The 17,649-nt window shown below is 43.0% G+C and overlaps 2 protein-coding genes across 6 annotated transcripts in view; one reads left to right on the plus strand and one right to left on the minus strand.

Annotated features, from left to right (window-relative positions):
- Positions 1-4,550, plus strand: part of SPMIP2 (sperm microtubule inner protein 2) — a 62,633-nt gene extending 58,083 nt beyond the window's left edge. Inside the window, exon 5 of the mRNA XM_068269508.1 lies at positions 4,116-4,550. Coding sequence (XP_068125609.1) covers positions 4,116-4,166 — 51 coding nt within the window. The 3' untranslated portion in view covers positions 4,167-4,550. The remainder of the gene's footprint in view (positions 1-4,115) is intronic.
- Positions 4,551-11,570: 7,020 nt separating this feature from the next.
- The window catches only part of FNIP2 (folliculin interacting protein 2), a 128,335-nt gene continuing 122,256 nt past the window's right edge, over positions 11,571-17,649 (minus strand). For all 5 annotated transcript variants that reach the window (XM_068278860.1, XM_068278858.1, XM_068278857.1 and 2 more), the window contains one exon: positions 11,571-15,688. In XM_068278860.1, the coding sequence (XP_068134961.1) occupies positions 15,610-15,688 (79 nt within the window). In that variant the 3' untranslated portion in view covers positions 11,571-15,609. The remainder of the gene's footprint in view (positions 15,689-17,649) is intronic.

Here is a 17,649-nt window from a genome sequence, read left to right on the forward strand (position 1 = left end):
CAGGATCACAGAACAGGTATGCAGTGGTGGGTTCACAGAACAGGTATGCAGTGGCAGGATCACTGAACAGGTATGCAGTGGCAGGATCACTGAACAGGTATGCAGTGGTGGGTGGGTTCACAGAACAGGAATGCAGTGGCAGGATCACTGAACAGGTATGCAGTGGTGGGTGGGTTCACAGAACAGGTATGCAGTGGCAGGATCACAGAACAGGTATGCAGTGGTGGGTTCACAGAACAGGTATGCAGTGGCAGGATCACTGAACAGGTATGCAGTGGTGGGTGGGTTCACAGAACAGGAATGCAGTGGCAGGATCACTGAACAGGTATGCAGTGGTGGGTGGGTTCACAGAACAGGTATGCAGTGGCAGGATCACTGAACAGGTATGCAGCCAGGAAAAGCTAAGCCTAACTAATCTTTCCCTATGAGAGACAGACAGCAGCTCGCCCTACTCTCTCTAATGCAGGCACACGAGTGGCCGTAATGGCCGCCGCTGCCTGCCTTATATAAGGGGGGTGGGGCTCCAGGGGCTAGTGTAGCCTAATTGGCTACACTGGGCCTGCTGACTGTGATGTAGAGGGTCAAAGTTGACCCTCATAGTGCATTGTGGGGCGAACCGAACTTCCGGAAACGTTCGCCTGCGGGAGGCGAACGCGAACCACCGAAGTTCGCCGGGAACCGTTCGCCGGCGAACCGTTCGGCCCATCTCTACCTGTAACAGCTTGCACGCAACCTATTAAGTACTCCTCCCTCCCACTGCGAAGAAGTCAATCCTCCATGGGAGGGGCCTAACACTAACTAAATCCTAACCTATGTATATGCATAGCCTGGGTGCGCTACCAAGTAACATTGAAAAATCAAAAATTCCGCAAAAGGTGGATCAGCGCAACACCAGGCCGCCTCCGAATGGCCTCCAATCAGAGATGCGCTGAGCCCCCCCAGGAACTACAAACGCACCTTGAACCCAAACAGAAGCTCTGCATATACACCAAAAGCATGGCTGTTAAGTGGGAGCAACTGACCAAAAACGAATTAAATTAGTACATAGCTAGGAAATGAGCAGCGCTACTTAAAAACAGACTAGTGCCTACCTGCAAAAGAGTGCAAGCCCCACTTGAGGGGTCGAATACACACCGAGCATACACATGACCTGTCTACCACTGGAGGATGTTGGTTTCCTGTAACAGCTTGCATGCAACCTATTAAGTACTCGTCCCTCCTACTGCGAAGAAGTCAATCCTCCATGGGAGGGGCCTAACACTAATGAAATCCTAACCTATGTATATGCATAGCCTGGGTGCACTACCAAGTAAATTGAAAAATTGAAAATTGCGCAAAAGGTGGATCAGCGCAACACCAGGCCGCCTCCGAATGGCCTCGAATCAGAGATGCGCTGAGCCTCCCCCAGGAACTACAAACGCACCTTGAACCCAAACAGAAGCTCTGCATATACACCAAAAGCATGGCTGTTAAGTGGGAGCAGCTGACCAAAAGCTAATTAAATTAGTACATAGCAAGGAAATGAGCAGCGCTACTTAAAAACAGACTAGAAGCCCCACTTGTGGGGTCGAATACAAACCGAGCATACACATGACCTGTCTACCACTGGAGGATGTTATCTTATCATTTCTGTCCTTTATGCCGGGAATACACAGGACGTTTCCGCGGCTCGACGCCAGATTGATTCCTGCTCGTCCCTGCGGGTGATTCTCTTATCTTCTGCTCGTTTCCTTATCTTTTTCTATTGTCCCGCCCGCGGTATCGAACGAGAAATCGATCCAGCAGGTGATCGGACACGTCGGAAATTATCAATCGAGCCATCTAATGGCTTGATCGAGCCCCGGAAACGCACCGTGTGTTCCCGGCATGTTACCTCCTCTGTAGTTATTTGCACATGCAGTTAATTGACAGCCTGTTTTTAACTTTAAAATTCTGTAGTTATTTTAACCTACTGCGGACCGCCGCAGTATAATTCTACGGCGGGCAGTGGGCGCTGCGGTTCTGACCGGACGTAAACTCTACGTCCCATTGACCGCGCCCCCGCCCGTCCCCGCCGCTGTCCCCGCTCGATCTGCGCCGCAATCAGCTGCCCTGCCGCCTCTATGACGGCAGAGCACTGTGAGCCGGGCAGGAGTCGTTTTCATGGGCTCCTGGCCCTGTCATTCATGTAAGCCGTTCCCATTGGCTTACATGGAGTGACAGGGTCAGGATCCAATGCAAGCGGCTCCTGACCGGCGCACAGCTCTCTGCCGTCATACCGACGGCAGAGAGCAGTCTGCGGCGTGGTCAGAGTGTCGTGACCGTCGGATTTTAGCGGTGATTCGTCGGGAAGCGGCGGTTTACTGGACCAGCACCCTCTGGTCCTTAAGGGGGCGGAGGATGCTGGTCCCGAAGTGGTTAAAGGGAACCTAAACTGAGAAGGATATGGATTTTCCTTTAAAAAAAAACAAAAAAACAAAAAACCAGTTGCCTGACTCTCCTGCGGATCTAGGCCTCGATTCATCATTGTCTTTGCGATAACTTTTTCCAGTTCGTTAAATTACCGAATTTGAAGTTTATCGATTTCTAGTTGTATTCATCAAGGTTTTTCAGCATTCGGTGTGACTTCGATAAAATATCGATAACAATGCGGTAACGTGTCGATATTTCCACTTTACAGCAGTAATTTAACACAAGGCCATAAGATTCCCGTGGAATTGTGGGTAAAAAGGCAGTCCTTTGAACATCACGTAGCAAGATTTCGAATAGGGCTTAACACCTGGACCAGGATTCTGGAAGTGGCTTGGGACAATTCCATAATTTCACCAGCTATGGCTTGATAGGAGCCTTTTCTCAAAAAATGTAGTGCAGCTAGCAATTTAGTTAACCCTGACACTGCCTGTGTTCTCTTACAAGAGGATTCAAGAGAAATGCAGATATCTTGGTATAGCAAATAAATCTATTCTCTTGCAAACTGACATGGATCTAGACCTTATTCTTGCCCTTCTACGCCTTTGAATCACTCTCAGCTGATACATAACCACTTCAAATGGCTCCATCTTCTCTGTAAGCAATGATCTGACAGGAATAACGACAGAGCAATGAAGGAAATAACTGATCCTAACTTTAACGCTAAACCACGCCCACTTTCATTTTCATGAATTGCACTTTCTTCCATTTTATCGTATCATTACCGAATGATTACCGCCCGCTAACAGCTGTAGATAACTTTGATGAATCTTGAAATCAACTTATCGAGTCTGTATTTTACAGAGCGGTCGGTAGAGCCCTTAACCAGTGCACTATCCAGCCACTAGAATGGGTTAGATCAGTGTTAGGCATAGAGAGGGAGGCTAGTGTTAGGCACAGAAAGGGGAGGTTAGTGTTAGCTGACAGGAGGAAGGCTTAGTGTAAGGAAGGGAGAAAGTGTAGTTATCACCAACATTTTCCATATTGGTAGTTTCTCGCACCAGAATTCATCTCCAATAGTTTTAGATGTATGCAAAAACTGGGATTAACCATAAGATTAGCAAGCCAACCAGGGCCGGATTTACTATAAGGCACTGTAGGCATGTGCCTACAGGTGTCTGATAATGGAAAGGAGGCTCCTTCCCTATGCAGAGTCCTGATAAGAGTGTACATTAGAGGTTACTCAATCACCCTGCTCTCAGCATTTCCCTAACCAGATCTCCCTTCAGTTGGTGGGCAACACCAGCTACTTATTAGAGGTTCCTCTAGCTACCTAATACTTTGTGGCAACTCTAGCTACTTAATATTGAAGGTACCTCTGGATACCTAATACTAAGGGGCACCTGTAGCTATGATGGGCAAGGGAAGTAAGGGGGAAGTAACAGCTGGAACAGCCAGCATGGTGCGGTTTGGTTTGTAGATTCATGGAGGTGGAAGTGTAAGGTGTACCATCTGTGCCTATAGGCTCATGTGATGTAAATCCGGATCTGAAGCCAACCATTACTTCCTGGTGGGAGTACAACAGGCTTCCACATTGCACTGTTCAGCACTCCTACAGAACACAAACCACTAAGAATCTGCAGCATACTTACTGTAAAGTACAGATTAGGACAGAAATTCCAATACAGTTTCACTTATAGTGTTTACAATGTGAGTTTATTCTGCAGGATGAAACTTCTGAAAGGAGGAGCAGGAATGAACTGTACAATGGCTTATGAATGGACCTTGCTCTTGGAAGTGTATTGTGCGCATATTACTAATCCCCACACAAGGAAATTATGGTTCATTCTGTAAAAGAGGAGAGTGCAATGCTCATTTCCCCATAGCAACCAGACATACATCAACTGATCCAACTACAGAACATGAAAGTCTGCCTAGGTGTGGTTTCTGGACATTGTAATTCCACATGTAATAATAAGCCAATCTTTCCGTAGTCTGTAGACCAAAATTTCCTGACTTGAGGAAAGGAACAAAGTTATTTACTTCTATTAAGCCCCCACTGTTCTGCCGAGAGCTTTTCAATAATGATTTGCTGTACATCAAATTGCTGTAAATAACGAACATTACAGTAATGCTTATAAAATGTTTTACATTTGGCACAACTGGAATGTCTTTTTTCCTCCATGCTTCACAAATATTTCTCTCAACTTTAGGAATTTCTCACAATTTGTATGAATTAAAATGCTGAATATAACCAGAAAATTTGCAAACGAATCCACCTAAATAGCAGCTATATAATGTAACACGCTCCAAATCCCTGCACTCACCCCTCCCAAAGCCTGGTAAGTTTCTAAATCGCACACCTGAAACAAGCATGCTGCTGCTCTGCATGCTTGCTCAGGGTTTATGGCTCAGGCAGGTGGTCAGCAGGCATACATTTGAAATCGGCGCCGGTAGACTTGGGCGCAGGATACAGCCAGTATATGGCTGATCCTGTTTCTGCACAAGTCCGGGCCATGTTAATTACTATTCCCCCTCCAGGCCGCCATGGATAGTGGGGAATGATATGATTCGGCTTCCAGCGACGCTGGAGGCTGAATTATTGTGTTTTAAAAGCAACTTCTGGAACTCAGAAGACGGAACCATTACTCACTGAGCACGCTATAGCTGTAATTCCTATTACAGTCTATGGTGGCGCCGGCTGCGCCCACATCTACTTCCGCTGAAAAGCACTGCTCCGGGTCAGCAGGACAACCAGGCAATCTGCAGTGTTTAAAAGGAAATAAATGTCAGCCTCCAATGTTTTCCTCACTTGAGGTGTGCTTTAAAAACGACATCTACTGGCTATCATAATTATGTTTCAACTAGACCTTTATATATTCCCCAAGAACACCTATAAAAAGCCAAAATGTTAGCAGGACCATTCCTCAAGTTCTGCAAGCTGTGAGGTAGAGCCAACGTACTGTATATACAACTCAAACTAGAAGTCTAGAAATTTAGGTTTAACTCACTAAATAAAAGTAAAGGGTCGACTTCCACTCGAGTCAGACCTAAATTTCTGATTCCTCAACAACCCTTCTCAACCCTTGCAGAGCAAGCCGCAGTGGCCACTGTCACATTTTGCTTGGAAGAACACTACTTTGTATACCTTACCATTCATATGAGGTTTTTTAGAGGCATCCATTGCCTGTGAGACATTGACATTATTTCCAACCAATGGCTGCAACACTGAGCAGCAGCAATTTATCCGCAAGCGACAGTTTCTTGATACAGGAAATATCAAGAAAACACGGGTCTTAAAGTCCTGGCCCCAACCATTAACAAGGAAAGGGCAAGAGGAAAGATCCTGGAGTATGGTGCTTACTATGGAGGGGGAGTGGATAATTGGTACACTTGTTGACCTGGAGAAGTTATTGGCTGCATTTTGGGGAAGGGGGTGGTGGGTTAATGGCTGCAATACTTCATGCAGTGCTGGCATTAACCCCTCCTGATCCCCAAGTGCAGCTGTTAATTTCTACTGGCTCCCAAATGCAGCCATTAACTTTGCAGAGTACTGTAGACTTATACTTGAGTCAATCAAAATTTCCAGCTTAAAGAAAACCTGTAACAAAAAAAACCTGTAACCAAAAAAACCTCCCATGGGGGGTACTCACCTCAGGTGGGGGAAGCCTCTGGATCCTATTGAGACTTCCCCCGTCCTCCTCGGTCCCGCGGCAGCGGCGATAAAGCTCCCCGAACAGCGGGGATGTAAATATTTACCTTCTTGGCTCCAGAGCAGGCGCAGTATTGGCTCTCCGCTCGGATAGGCGGAAATAGCAGATCGCTGTCGCCCGCTCTACTGTGCAGGCACAACTCTGCGCGGTAGAGCGGACCAGGCAGAGATCAACTATTTTTGCCTTTCTCCGTGCAGAGAGCTGCAACAGCGCCCCCACTGGAGCCAGGAAAGGTAAATAAATCAGAGCTTATCAGGCTTGTCGAGGGAGGATCACCGGACACTTCAGGGGAGCCAGCGCTGGATTGCCTGCAGCTACAGGGGAGAGTAAAGCCTCATTGGGACCATGAGGCTTCCCCCTCCAGAGGCGAGTATCCCAAAGGAGAACTTTTTTTTTTGTTACAGGTTCTCTTTAAGAGGGTCAAATATTAGATTCGAGTTACACACAAGGTCGACTTATATTCAAGGATATATGGTAGACCAGACTTTTTCCAGCATAGTCCACAAATGCTTGATCAGACTGAGATCTGCGAAGTCTGGAGGACAAAAAATGTGATTCATAAGACCAGACCACTTTTTTTTGCTGAGACACTTCCTCATTCAAGTAGGGCCAGCTTTACATGGCCACATGTGGTAAGTTTCTGATGGCAACATGTCAATGTGCCCTTCATGTCTGGAAGGGTATTTTCTTTCACTTGATCACTTGCTGTATCCTATGTCTTTGCCAGGCTTGCTTTAACCTCCTTGCCGGTTATCCCGAACTCAGTTCGGGGTAACCTGCGCAGGAGGATTTCTCAGGCCCCGCTGGGCTGATTTGCATTATTTTTTTTCCCTACACGCAGCTAGCACTTTGCTTAGCGGCTAGCATGTAGCAAGCCCTGGGCTCGCTACAGGATTTAAAAAAAACAAAACCAAAAAAAAAAAAAGTGCTGCGCTGCCTCCTTGCCGGCGAGAATTAGACCGGCAAGGAGGTTAATCTCTCATCACTACTACAATGTTACTTTTACTTGTGGCTTATCCTTCCTCTGTAGCTTGTACCTCCTCTGCACATAAAATCACAACTATGGATGAATAGGTTCATGTTCTGCCTACATAAACCTGTTCATTTATAGTCCGTGTCAGACTGGGAGCTGGAAAAGCTGAGGAAATCCACTTGCTGGCCAAGCAGCAGTAATCAGGTGTTGCTGCTCACAGTGAAGACTTGCTGCAGGTTTCTATTTAGTGATAACACAGGGTTACTGCTGCTTGGCCAGCAGTTGGATTTCCTCAGTTTTTCCAGCTCCCAGTCAGACACTGTCTATAGTTGTGACCTTACCATTCCTGTGAATTCACTCTGACAAAGGATACCTAACCCAAAGCAAAGCTTCTATGGATAAGCACCATGCTGGATCCACATAAGGCCCGAGACACACTGAGCGCTGAGTGCTTTTCTGACCATGAGCACTGCCTGAGCGGTTTTTATAAAGCTCCCAATGACTTGCATTAAAATTGCGGTAAAATCCCCTCAATTGTGTTTTTTTGCAAAATTGTGATCACAGCGATTGGGCCGAAATTTTAAACTTACCCACGTCACCACCTATTGCCGATGTGGTTCACTCCCGTGCCACGTCACTCACATGCTTCCTCCTTCAAACCCGGAAGGAGGAAGCATGTGAGTTTTATAACATGAAAGGAACAGATAAGCTACACAGAAAGAAGCAGAAGGCTATACAGCAGTACTTAGGAACACCTAGACAAGCCATTCCCATACCAGTTTTTTAAAAAACATGTTAATTAATAGTTGTCCTTTAATTTTAGTCCATAAATAATAGAAAATCCACACATCAGTTTTTCAGACTTGCAGAGCATGTGCAAACAGAAGTTTATTAATAGTGTGCAAAATACATGTTCAACTCCTAGAACCGCATTCTTGGAACCTATTGCACAGGGGTAAACTTGTTTTTCATCTGGTTATGCTTTTGTTTTACAAAAGCAACTTGAATTCAGTTGAATTCCTTTGGAGAGCACCAAAATGCTCCACAAGTACAAAACACAAGCAACAGCAAGGTCTATTTAATGCCTAGTACACAATGAGATTTTCAGGGAGATTTCCTGCCAGATCGATTATTTTCAACATGTCCGACCTAATTTCAATTTTCCGTTCACTTCTACAGAAAATCGATTGAAATCAGATCGGGCATGTTGAAAATAATCGATCTGGCATGAAATTTGCCTGAAAATCTCATCGTGTGTACTAGGCATAAAATTACAGAATTTTCCTTTGAAATCACCCACAGTGCTCCTATATACACACACACACACACACACATATAGGCCTCAATTCACTAAGATCATGCTGGAGATAATAAGGCAAGAGAAAACTTACCGTGGTGGTCAATCTTGCCTTAAGGTGTAGAGAGAAGTTTTCACAGTGAGAGAGTTATCTTATCTCTTCAGTCCTTAAGTTACCTCCTCTGTAGTTATTTTCACATGCAGCCAATTAACAGCCTGTGTTTAACTTTAGAGTTGTGGAGTTATTTTAAGGATTGAAGCGTTAACTTTAGAGATCTCACCTTAACTTAAAGACAGAACCGTTAACTCAAGGTTTGCCTGAGGTAAAATGTTTCCTGAATACTACTTGCCTTATGACCATGGTGATAACTCTAGCAATGTTATTAAAGACAGGAGATTAGCGTAATGAATTGAGGCCACTGACTGGAGCCTTTACCAGCCAACACCTTTATTGTAGGGAGTCAAAAAGAAAGGCATTGTTCAAAATTACACAATACCTCAGATCAGTTTATCTAGAGTCAGTTTACCCCCTGGTAGTACTGTGGGTGGTCAGAGCCGATCTTATGTGTGATCTGTTATGACCGCCCCTGTTGTGGCAGTGGTCCATTGTAACGGACATGTGAAAGATAGAACGCCCTCTATGACTTGTCTGATGTCTGGAAAAGTCATGCATGACGGGACTTTGCGTTTGGTCACTTCAACAAGCGTACCTGAACATATCTGAATGGATCTTATACTTAACACAGGATCCATCATCACATCATTTTCATGAAACTGTAGGCTTCCCTCTCTGGTGAACCTAGCCTTAACCAGATGGCACATGAGAAGTTCTGATGTCAGGTGAATCAGGATTCTAAGGTCTTAATAAAACTGAAACTGCACTTTTGGCCATCAGAATAAGGGTTGGTGCACACCAAGCGCACTTGTGAGCGCTTTTCAAATCGCCAGCGCTTTGAAAAGAGTTTGGCTAATGTTACCCTATGAGGGTGTTCCCACAGCAGCATTGTGATTTTTTTTTAAAGCTGCGAACGTGCTGCATGTAGCATTTTTTGGAGTAATTCAACATGAATGACTGTGAAAAAATGCTCATTCAAAAATCGATTTACAAAATCGTATTCACAAATCGCTAGTGATTCCAATTGTGATTTTGGTATGCACTAGCCCTGAATGAAGTAAAATAAAGCATCACCACTGTGAAGCATCATCATGGCAGCATCATGCTATGGACAAGCTTCTCCAGCAGGGTCTGGAAGGCTCATCAAGATAGAATGAATGCAGGAAAATACAGGGAAATCCTGGATGAGAATCTGATGCAGGCTGCAAGGAGCACAATTCTTTTGAAATTAAGCATCCTGCAAGACATGAAGGCAAATTCTACAATGTCTATGTGCTGAAGTCAAAGAATCCAAGTCCATATCTCAAGCCAACAGAAAATTAGTGGTTAGGCGTTGGGAAAAAAAAAAAAAGGTTTCAATTCACAAATCAGCCTGAGACAATTTGATTTATAGCTGTGACCAGAAGTACAAAGCTGATAAGTGACCTTTTGACAGAGATTCAAGGCTATTAATTATTGCCAAAGGTGCATCTGCAAAGTACTGATTGGAAGGGGATTATGCAGTTACTTTGGATTTGTCTTTATAATTAAATCTGTTTTTACTTAAAGGGATACTGTAGGGGGGGGGGGGGGGGGGGGGGGGTCAGGGGAAAATGAGTTGAAGTTACCCGAGGCTTCTAATGGTCCCCCGCAGGCATCCTGTGCTTGTGCAGCCACTCAACGATGCTCCGGCCCCGCCTTCGGTTCACTTCTGGAATTTCAGACTTTAAAGTCTGAAAACCACTGCGCCTGCATTGCCATGTCCTCGCTTACCCTGATGTCACCAGGAGCGCACAGCGCAGACACAGACCATACTGGGCACAAGCTATACACTCCTGGTGACATCAGCGGGAGTGAGGACACGGCAACGCAGGCGCAGTGGTTTTCAGACTTTAAAGTCTGAAATTCCAGAAGTGAACCAGAGGTGGGGCCGGAGAATTGGGGAGTGGCTGCGCAGGCACAGGATGTCTGTGGGGGACCATTAGAAGCCCCGGGTAACCTCAACTCTTTTTCCCCCGACCCCCTACAGTATCCCTTTAAAATGTAAAGGTCTACTTTATTGATCAGTGTGAAATGGTTTTAAGATTTTTGGCACCAAAATCTTGCATATTAAGCCTTGGTTTATATACCAGTTATTTATTGGCATGATCAATGACATACAAATATTTCTGACGTGATGCCGGATTATGCAAATTCTGTATGCAAATATGCTTACAGCTTGAAAAGGACCATTTAAATTAAACCTTGGTGGGACTTGATTAGTCCATTTTCAAGCTGCATATTTTGCATATAAAATTCATAATCCTGCATCAACTTGGAATTATTTGCATCTCATTGTCCATCACAAGTCACTCACCCACCACATGCAAAGTGCACATATAAACCATGCTGAAAAGGAGTAGGGACAGGAAAGGACTTGTGTTAACATTCCTTGTTGAAGTCATTGGGGTTCCCATTTTTGTTGAGGTGTTTTTAGTTGAGATTGCTGCTGCATAACATAACCAAAATGGGAGGTTGAATTTTGCTAAGGGGAAGACGCTTTATGATGACTGGAGACCTGACAATTAAAACAAGAAAAGTTAGGTACTGTATGCTGGTTTATGCACTTCCCACAGGCTTTACATTCTGAGTGACCACCTTGGCAGCTAGTTATGGCCAGGTCTAGGATAACTCATGGAAAAGCATGTGATCAGTTTGGTCAGGTGAAAGATATACAAGTCTCTGATTTGCTAGTCATGATCATGAGCTAAAGCAGGGTGTGAGCAGAGCTTTGTACATCTATTAGCTGATCAAACAAATCACATGATTCTCCAGGAGTTCTCCTAGACATGCCCATCACTACTGGCAGCAGAACAGCCATGTGGACGAATGGAGTGTTGGGATAGCTAGGTAGGAAGAAAAGTCCCGGCCCCCACAACTTTAAAATTTAAATCAACCATTTTACTCGTAAAAATGAGGGATTATCAGATTGTAGACAAGCATGTCCCAATATCCCCCTCCCCACCCCAGAACAATTATAGGTATTGTATATAAACATATACCACACTTTCAGGCTAGAATACACAAGATGTTGTGAAAGACTAAGAAAAAAAATGCACACCAATATTTATTTAAATGTTTATTGCACCAAATTCCACGTAAAATATATTTAAAACGATACAACAGAAGATTTGAAGAAAATATTTCCCAAATTCAGCTGAAAGCTGTACAGTATAATATACAGTGCAGGTTGTATTTAGAGGAGACTCTGCCACACACAAATCACATATCGTGAATGTCTCCCACGATCACACATACATTACAATGCGTCTCCCATCAACTCCTACTCTTCCACAAACAATAAAAAAAATTATGTCTAAGTGGGGTTACCAGATGTCCATTTTGTACCAAAAACATAAATTAAGCAGCAATAACAAATTTAAAAAATTAGGTTATCCAGCTTCAACACAATGACAGCAGCTCATTCTAACAATATTCTGTATAGCTTAGACTCCTGGCAAATACAATACAAATGAAAAATTACAGGTTTTCTCCATAAACGGTCTGAAAAATTAATCTAGTTCCAGCAGACTTGTTGAAGCAGAATCTACTTTAATACTGATGAAAAAAAAATCTAAAAAGCAAGCAAGAAAAGTAAAAGCCTAAAGAACAAATCACTGGGATCTTTTGCGCATTGAAAATACCTACTGTAGCATCACCCAAATGCCGCATACCCAAACACAACCAGCGAATTAACAAAATGTGTGGATTGGAATAGTGCGACACATGCAAACACAGCCTGGTCTGGCACATCACTACTCACTGTACAGTTAATTTGGGTATCTCAGTTTTACAAAAAGTAAGACTTGGTGAGAAGTGTCACAGTCCTAACAATTGAGGTAGTAACGTGAAGAGAAAACAGTGATAAAGGTCTGGTCATTAGTGTTCTATGCACATGCTCAGTACACTCCTATAGATCACGCACAGGCTTATTCAGTCATCATATACCGATGTTTGCTAGGTAGCTATGAGTTATGTACACAGCATCACCGCTCATAGCAAGCCTGACAGTGTATGGTCAGCAAGTCAGTTTATTGTACCGCAGTCTGAATATATTCACTAGTTTGCCACAAATAACTTGTGCTGCATATCTTCATTCCCTACAAGGCCAGTGACACAGCACTTCATGTATCTTCAACTATAGGACTAAAAATGTTTAATATTGAGGAATGATACGCAGCATTCAATATATTTACAAGAATATCATGCCTACTCTGAGTGCAGATGCTGGATACAAGTCTCAAATAGAAATGCAGCTCTGGGTGGTACACTGCAACCAAGCATTCTGCCACTACTATTTTTCCAGTGAAGGTCTATAGCTGTAGATGCACATTCTATACAAAAGAGACCTTTTTGGTCATTTACAGAAAATATTCTGTGTAGTTCCAGCAATAGCTTATCTCAAACCATTCCAGCCTGTTTTATCTGCACTTACAATGGGAAGCTATGTTTTGGGTTTTTAGTGAGGACTGGTGAATGAGTGCGGTAATTCATGTGATGGGGACTACATATAGGATGCTGGGAAGCTCTCCCTACTGGTTGCCAGCATAAGCTCTGGGGAGAGATCAAACCTTACCCAAAACAAATCCTGCTTCCAAAAGAAATACAGAAGCTGCGATTTGTGTTTCATAAGAATAACAAAAAATGATACTCTCCACTATACTGCAGAAATTATTCATATGCATACTGATGTAAAACAAGGAACGGTAAATACAAGCCTATCGCTGGTAAATTTCCAACTCCTAAAACACGGGAAACAATCTCACCGTACTTGGTTCAAGAACATTCGTAAAAAACAAAATAGCAAGAGGATTAGCAATAAATGCTTAAAGTCAACAAGGCTTAGAAAGTTCTGTTTGTAAAACCTCTTCCTCCAGAGCCACCATGCAACTAGTAAACACAGGGCAAGCTTCAGCATGAACACAAAGTAATGCTGTATAAGAAGCAGCCATGTAGACATATCCAGATATACTTTACTATGGTCTAGGGAAGTCCATCTAGAATTATCAGCAGATCAGCATTGCTCTTTACATCCTACCTTTTTACACACCTCAAACTATCCTTTGTGGTAAACAACGGCATAACCTGCTGGGCATCTGCTTCATATTTACAAATAAGACAAAGTATATTTGGGGTTAAAATGTACTAAATTCGCAGTGGACATTACCAAGTGAGACTGTTTCACGGCAGACATCCAATCATGTAGGAGTTACCAATCCCCTGATGAATGGTTGTAAATGAAAACAGTTTCAGAAAAACACTATAGCAGTTATTCAATTTACTATTTTGCCCAAATTTCTCCTAGGTGATATTTTCATACTTAAAAACATCATCAATAAAATGCCTTTTCGCCCACCGTCAAGCAAGACAATCCTCAGAATAATTGTGGCAGAACTTTTCCACCTACTTTTTGGTACTTTTCCAAGGGTGCTTAATTTAATTTAAACAGAAGCTGAAAAATGATCTCTTAGGAGAAAACTTAGGTGTGAAGGTGAAATGAACAAGGGACTAGGAGTACCTGAATAAGAGTAGCAAACAACATATGTGCCCTAACTTTTAGGACCATACCAGCCTCACTAGTCTAGGATCTTAAGACGTGTAAGCATATAAACAAGCCTGAAGAAGTACTTTCAGTTCATTGGTTAATGAAAAGCATAAAGGAATGTTTGATAAACATACACACCCGTTGACTACTCATATCTTGAAATGGTAATTGAAGCGCTAATAATTCTCTCCGGAATACAAATTTAATGCATACTGCACATGGTTTGGATTTGGGCCAATCAAATTCATTTCCTGCTGATTTGACTGGTCCAATTTTGGCCAGGAGTATTTGAGAAGTTATTCTTAATAGGGGTACTCAGTACACACATCTTTCATAAATGGGTACATGTTGTAATAATGTTAAGAAACACTCATTATGATAGCAACCTTGTACTCTGTAAACCATGCACTGACTGAGGCTCTGTGTATTGCTTTACACCGTCCTCATTCTGTGCACTAGTATTGGTGGATGAGGTAGCCATCACATCCACGCCATTTACTGTATTCAGCCTTGTATGCAAGATCCAGGTTGCAAACTCTTCACAGGACCTCTGTACATCACTGTATAGAGCAGTACTGTGGTTCACAGCCCTTCACATATTTACATTCCTGGGATTACAGCACACCTAGGTTTGCCAGACTGAAGATGGACCTCACATGGTATAATACAAAATCCATTTTTTTTTGGTTTAGGGTGCTTTTTAGCATATTTGTGAATAAATAGTCCTCGGTGTTAATTGATGCCAATGTCCTATTTGTTAATAGTTGATGGTCCTTGATATCCAGCATAAAAACAGGATATGAAGATGGACTGTTCCACCTGCATGCTTGTTCCATGTGAACAAACCATGTAATATGATAGATATAGTGATTTAATAAAAAAACAAAAACAAAACAAAAGTGGTCAGTGGTAGACTCCACCTCTTGTGTACATACATTACCAGAGGGACCATATCTTCTGGACATCTTGCAGGTTACAGACACCACCAAACAGCCAGCAGACCAAGCTCAGAACACCTGGAGGAATCTGATAAACTTATGGCCCAATTTGTAAGGAGAGGTTGTACTGATCAGATCAACAAGAAGGACCATCTGTTATGTGAATTGTCTGCTACAAAACAATCATAACATGCTAAAAATCATATACTTTTCTATTAAAAACAATTCAGAAAGAGAATAGATACTGCTAAAATGAGGGCAAAAACTGCTTTAAAAAAAAAAGGAGAAAAACAATACAAAAAGAAAAACAATATATATACATTGTCCAAGATGCTATCCCAACAAGAATGCAGAATCAAACTATTTGCTGTAGTGTTTGAGAATTTCAGACTTCTCCTTAATCCTTCCCTGTGAAGCGACAGAAAGGCCACGGAGGTAACACCATAATGCCTTGCACTTCATGTAAACTTTATAGTGTGCCTCCTGGGGGAACAGGGGGGGCACAAGAGTTTATACAGTTTATATAGTAGGAAAATTGGGCAGCAGCCACCTCCACTGTCCTTTCCTCTTGAAGGCTGCCTCTTCTCTGCAGTTTAAGGAATGACCATTTGTAGAATGCAGCTTATAAAAGGATTTGTGCAACATGTGGTGAATGAGTGCTTGCCACAGCAGCCAGCAGAGGCAAGTCATTGGATTCAATCCTGGAAAAGCAGAGAAAGTAAAAAATGATGTTAGAAGCAGTCACTCATATACAGGGGCGTATCTGGGTAATATAGAGCCTATGGCAAACACTGAGATAGTGCCCCCTGTTCCCCCCCCCCCCCCCCCGTGTCACAGCCCCATCTAAAAACAGCATCCTATCTCATGTACATGTGTTATGGTTACCTGTGTTTTTTGGCTAGGGCTATATTGCTGAAGTTATTTTGGTAGATAGCTCTTCAAATACTAAACAAACTCACTATCTATGCATAGCACAGCAAAACTTTGACCAAATAAACAACACTGAACAATCATGTTACGTTTCAAAAAAGTGTATTATCAATCCTCTATAAACACACCTGAAAACTTACAATGACTATCCCGTTCTACTGCACTCGCCCATAACCCCCAATCTAGCTAGCAAGCTCTGACAGGACACAGTTTTTAACCAGCGCTGGTTTCTTTCAGTAACTTTAAAATTTGGGTGCACCCCGACAGGATAGTCCACCTTGCCTCTATGTATATATGAAAAGCTCTTTGCCCAAAGTAATGTCCATTGGCCAGTTTACACTGTGCTTGCTGGGGAGAAAAACGTGATAGTGTCCATATAAACAAATTGCCACCTCATAAGGAGTCAGCGGGTGCCTTCTATTATTATGGATTCAATGTCCATGCGGCTGCTCAATACCAAGTAATATCTCTTACCGACCTCAGATGTTGCATGGAGCGAGGGCGAGCACATGGGCATCCACACTTACGTCAAAAGCCCTCCAGCTCCTCGCTCCATGCAACATCTGAGGTCGGTAAGAGATATTACCAGGTATTGAGCAGCCGCATGGACATTGAATCCATAATAATAGAAGGCACCCGCTGACTCCATATGAGGTGGCAATTTGTTTATATGGACACTATCACGTTTTTCTCCCCAGCAAGCACAGTGTAAACTGGCCAATGGACATTACTTTGGGCAAAGCGCTTTTCATATATACATAGAGGCAAGGTGGACTATCCTGTCCGGGTGCACCAATAATTTAAGTTACTAAATGAAACCAGCGCTGGGTACAAACTGTGTCTTGTCAGAGCATGCTTGCTTGCTAGAGTGGGGGTTATGGGCAAGTGCAATAGAATGGGATAGTCATTGTAAGTTTTCAGGTGTGTTTATAGAGTTTTGATAATACACTTTTTTGAAACGTAACATGATTGTCCAGTGATTATTCAGATATCTCTTCTTATTCCCTCTCTGTCCTCTTTTCTAAAATTAAGCCAAGTGAGCCCTACATATATAAATTAAGTAGCCATATTCCCCAGATAACAATTTGATGTGAGGTCTGAGTCTGAGGCATGGCGCCTCATGGTGCTGTGGTGCCCATGGTACAAGCCATGCCTGCACCCTCTAGATACGTCTCTGCTCATATAGAAGTGTAAATGCATTAAAACAAAAACAAGCTCACTGATTCACCGAGGTAAAACTACCTCATACATAAACTGAGGAGTGCCTTCAGCTTGCTACAAACAGAATGACAATGAGTGGAACATGAATGGAGTTTCCTAGAATTATTTCTTTAGCATATTCTTTATGATGTACTTTTTAAAGAAGCAAGTTTAAGGGACAGGAAGCTGGCCTCCGAAGCTTTCTGACGTTTAGCTGATGACCCGAAACCACAGCTCAGGCAAAGCATCATTAGTAACAAGCTATCTGTGGAGGACCATCAGCTGTCATTTGCATTGGGCCATGTCACATGGATGACTCCAGCACAGCAATTGGTTATCAATACATTTAAATAAAGCTGACAGAGATCGCAACAAGTTGCTAGCACATGTCACATGGGTCAGGAGGATAATAATTTTTAGTTTATGCTAATTTTAAGTTGATTTATGCAAAGTGGAAATTGACCAAAGAAATGCAGTAGCTGCTGCACTTGATTGGACCATTTTCAAATTGAGTACATTTGCATAAAATTAG

Source organism: Hyperolius riggenbachi, chromosome 1 (assembly GCF_040937935.1).
Source record: "Hyperolius riggenbachi isolate aHypRig1 chromosome 1, aHypRig1.pri, whole genome shotgun sequence".
Classification (NCBI taxonomy): Eukaryota; Metazoa; Chordata; class Amphibia; order Anura; family Hyperoliidae; genus Hyperolius; species Hyperolius riggenbachi.